The sequence below is a fragment of the Carlito syrichta genome, unplaced genomic scaffold (genome assembly GCF_000164805.1).
Source record: "Carlito syrichta isolate Samal-C Ts95f unplaced genomic scaffold, Tarsius_syrichta-2.0.1 Scaffold314289, whole genome shotgun sequence".
In the NCBI taxonomy this organism is placed as follows: domain Eukaryota; kingdom Metazoa; phylum Chordata; class Mammalia; order Primates; family Tarsiidae; genus Carlito; species Carlito syrichta.
In genome coordinates this window covers 449,529-452,369 of record NW_007258385.1, presented here as the reverse complement: position 1 = coordinate 452,369, position 2,841 = coordinate 449,529, and the positions used below count along the sequence as shown (strand labels likewise).

Below are 2,841 nucleotides of genomic sequence, written 5' to 3'. Positions count from 1 at the left end.
CCCCCGCCAGGTGGAGGTAGCATTTTGCAGCTGAGCTTGGCAGCCGCCTGCACTTAACTCTGATGGGAGGGAGATCAGACATCCAGACCTCTAAGTTCCTTTCCTGGCCAATACTAAATGCTGTAGTTGTGATGCTTTGTATCTCTGGACTTCCTTCCTTCAATACTTTTGTGATTGTTCTTTGTTACTCACATGTAGAGTAATAAGGAGATGTATATTTCTGTAGATTCAGCACTGACTGTGCGACCATGGCAACTCATTTAACTCTTATTCCTTATGATCTGTACATTGGAACCAGCCTACCTGCCTTGTGGAATTCTTTGTTTTGAAACACCCAAAAGCAAAGCTCTGGGTGGAGATTAAATTTTACTTTAGTTACATTGTGCAGACACCTTAGTTTCTTGTGCCATTGCGGGAAGATAAAGTGATTGGTCTTAGTACCATCATATTGGTAATAATATAGCTACTGTTTGTTAGCTGCTAGTATGTACCAGGCCCTGCACTAAATGCTTTGCATACATTACTGTGAATCTTCACACAAATATACCATATCTAAAAGTTAATCTTTCTACCTTAAAGATAAAAAATCAGCGGAGGCCATGGCAGGAGGATTGCTTGAGGCCAGGAGTTTGAGACCATCCTAGGGAATGGCTGCCTCATCTCCACCAAAAAAAAAAAGTTGAGGAAATGAAGGTCCAAGAAGGTTGAGTAGCCTACTCAGCTAAAAAGTAGCAGAAACAAATTTGTCTTCAGAGCCAGGCTTTCTCTGTGACACCAGGCTGGGTTACTCAATCAGAACTCTGCATTGCTATCAATACCCAAGCCTCCTCTACTCAATCTTTCGCTGGAGGCACTGGGAAATTGAAAATCAGTCTCTTACAGTTCCACCTCATTTCCCTTCTTTTCACTCTCTGGTGAAGAAGTTAATTGGGCATCAAAGTGGCCAAAAGACTGGCAGGAAAAAGAAATTGCAGCGATAGCAAAGGCTTAAATCACCCACAGACTGGGCACCCAGCCTCCAGCTGGTCAGAAATTGCCTGGACCCTAAGTTTCTTCCCTTGTACCAACAAAAAGTTAGATCTCTGAGTTAAGAAACAGGGTGGCATGACCACTCCTTCCACCCTCTTAGTCAGGACTGGCAGATCCTAGAGCTCTTATTGGGATGAAAGAGCTAGCAGTTTGCTGCCTGGTGTATTTGACATTGGGCCCATGCGGAGTTTTGAAATTATCAGATAAAGGTTGTATCATTGTTCCATCTAGACATTTGTTCGACTCCATAACCAGAAGACTGGCCAGGAAGTGGTGTTTGTTGCTGAGCCAGACAGCAAGAACGTGTACAAGTTTGAGCTGGATACCTCTGAAAGGAAGATCGAATTTGACTCTGCCTCTGGCACCTACACTCTCTACTTAATCATCGGAGATGCCACTTTGAAGAACCCAATCCTTTGGAACGTGGTATGTGCCTGAATGCACCTGGGTGAGGGTGGCCCTGCTCCAGACGCAATGGGCTTCTTTCCATGGGCCTGTGCCTCCTACGGGGCCATAAGTAATCCTTGTGAGGTGAGGCACTGTGTGTTGTCACCATAGGTAGTCCCAGGGTCATCATGCACATGGCATGGCATGTGGTTGGTGCTTAATAAATGGTGATTGAGTGAATGAAAGACGTGGAGATTTGCCCTTGTAAGTGCTAATGATCCGCGAATTTCCTCCAGCTGGTCAAAAATTGCCTGGATCCTAAGTTTCTTTCCACGTACCAACAAAAAGTTAGATCTCTGAGTTAAGAAACAGGGTGGCATGACCACTCCTTCCACCCTCTTAGGCAGGACTGGCAGATCCTGGAGCTCTTACTGGGATGAAAGAGCTAGCAGTTTGCTGCCTGGTGTATTTGACATTGGGCCCATGCGGAGTTTTGAAATTATCAGATGAAAGGTGGTATCATTGTTCCATCTAGACATTTGTTTGACTCCAAAGGAAGGAGGTTGCCATATTATAGCAAGGCATGATGAGGGTAAACAATGTGAAAGGGAAGACCCTGGCCTTTGAGGTATGATCCCAAAGAATTGTGTGATATGCACAATGCTAAGTAACTCAGCGGACCTTTATTTAGCATGTTACAGTTTACATAGTACCTCATTTCATGCCTCACTTTTGATTGGTGTGATGACAAAAAACTTCTTTTAAGATGTGACATTTAGCAAGCAGATGAGGAAAGGCAAGGGCTCCTCAGGACAGGATCTGGGAGCTATGGGATGATCACTGGAGAGCAGCCTGCAGAAAAGCTTGAGGTGCTCTCAGTGAGGCATGAGTGGTTGTGTCTCTTGGAGCACCTGAATTCTGTGAGTGGCAGGCCATGAGCCTGGGAAGGTGGCAGAGGCCGAGTTGCCGGCCCTGAATGGCAATTGGCTCCCTTTGCAAGACAAAGGGGCAGCTTGGGTTTCTTGTATTGTATTCAAGGCTCTTTTTCTTTTTCTGGACTTGGGGCTACTTTTTGCAAGAGAGCACCTTCTTTTTTTTAAAAAAATTTGACTAAAGCACACTTCCCAGTGATGCCAAGCAGTTTCTGACTGCCACTGTAACTGCCTGTGTTCCATTGGCATTCTTATATTAAGCAACTCTACAGGCTCTCCATCCCAGCAGAAAGATAGAACTCTTGCTCTAAAAAGCATTTTCAAAGCCGGGCTCGGTGGCTCAGCCTGTAATCCCGCGCCTTTGGGAGGCTGAGGTGAGTGGATTGCCTGAGCCCGCGGGTTCGAGACCCGCCTGGGCATCGAGACCTCATCTCTACAATAAATCAAAAAATCAGCCGGGCGTGGTAGTGCTCGCCTGTAATTCCAGCTACTC

The 2,841-nt window shown here is 45.8% G+C and overlaps 1 protein-coding gene across 1 annotated transcript in view; it reads left to right on the top strand.

Moving 5' to 3' along the window:
- Nucleotides 1-2,841, top strand: part of RPN2 (ribophorin II) — a 52,929-nt gene that overhangs the window by 39,638 nt on the left and 10,450 nt on the right. The window contains exon 10 of the mRNA XM_021719174.1: nucleotides 1,261-1,455. Within this exon, the coding sequence (XP_021574849.1) occupies nucleotides 1,261-1,455 (195 nt within the window). The remainder of the gene's footprint in view (nucleotides 1-1,260; nucleotides 1,456-2,841) is intronic.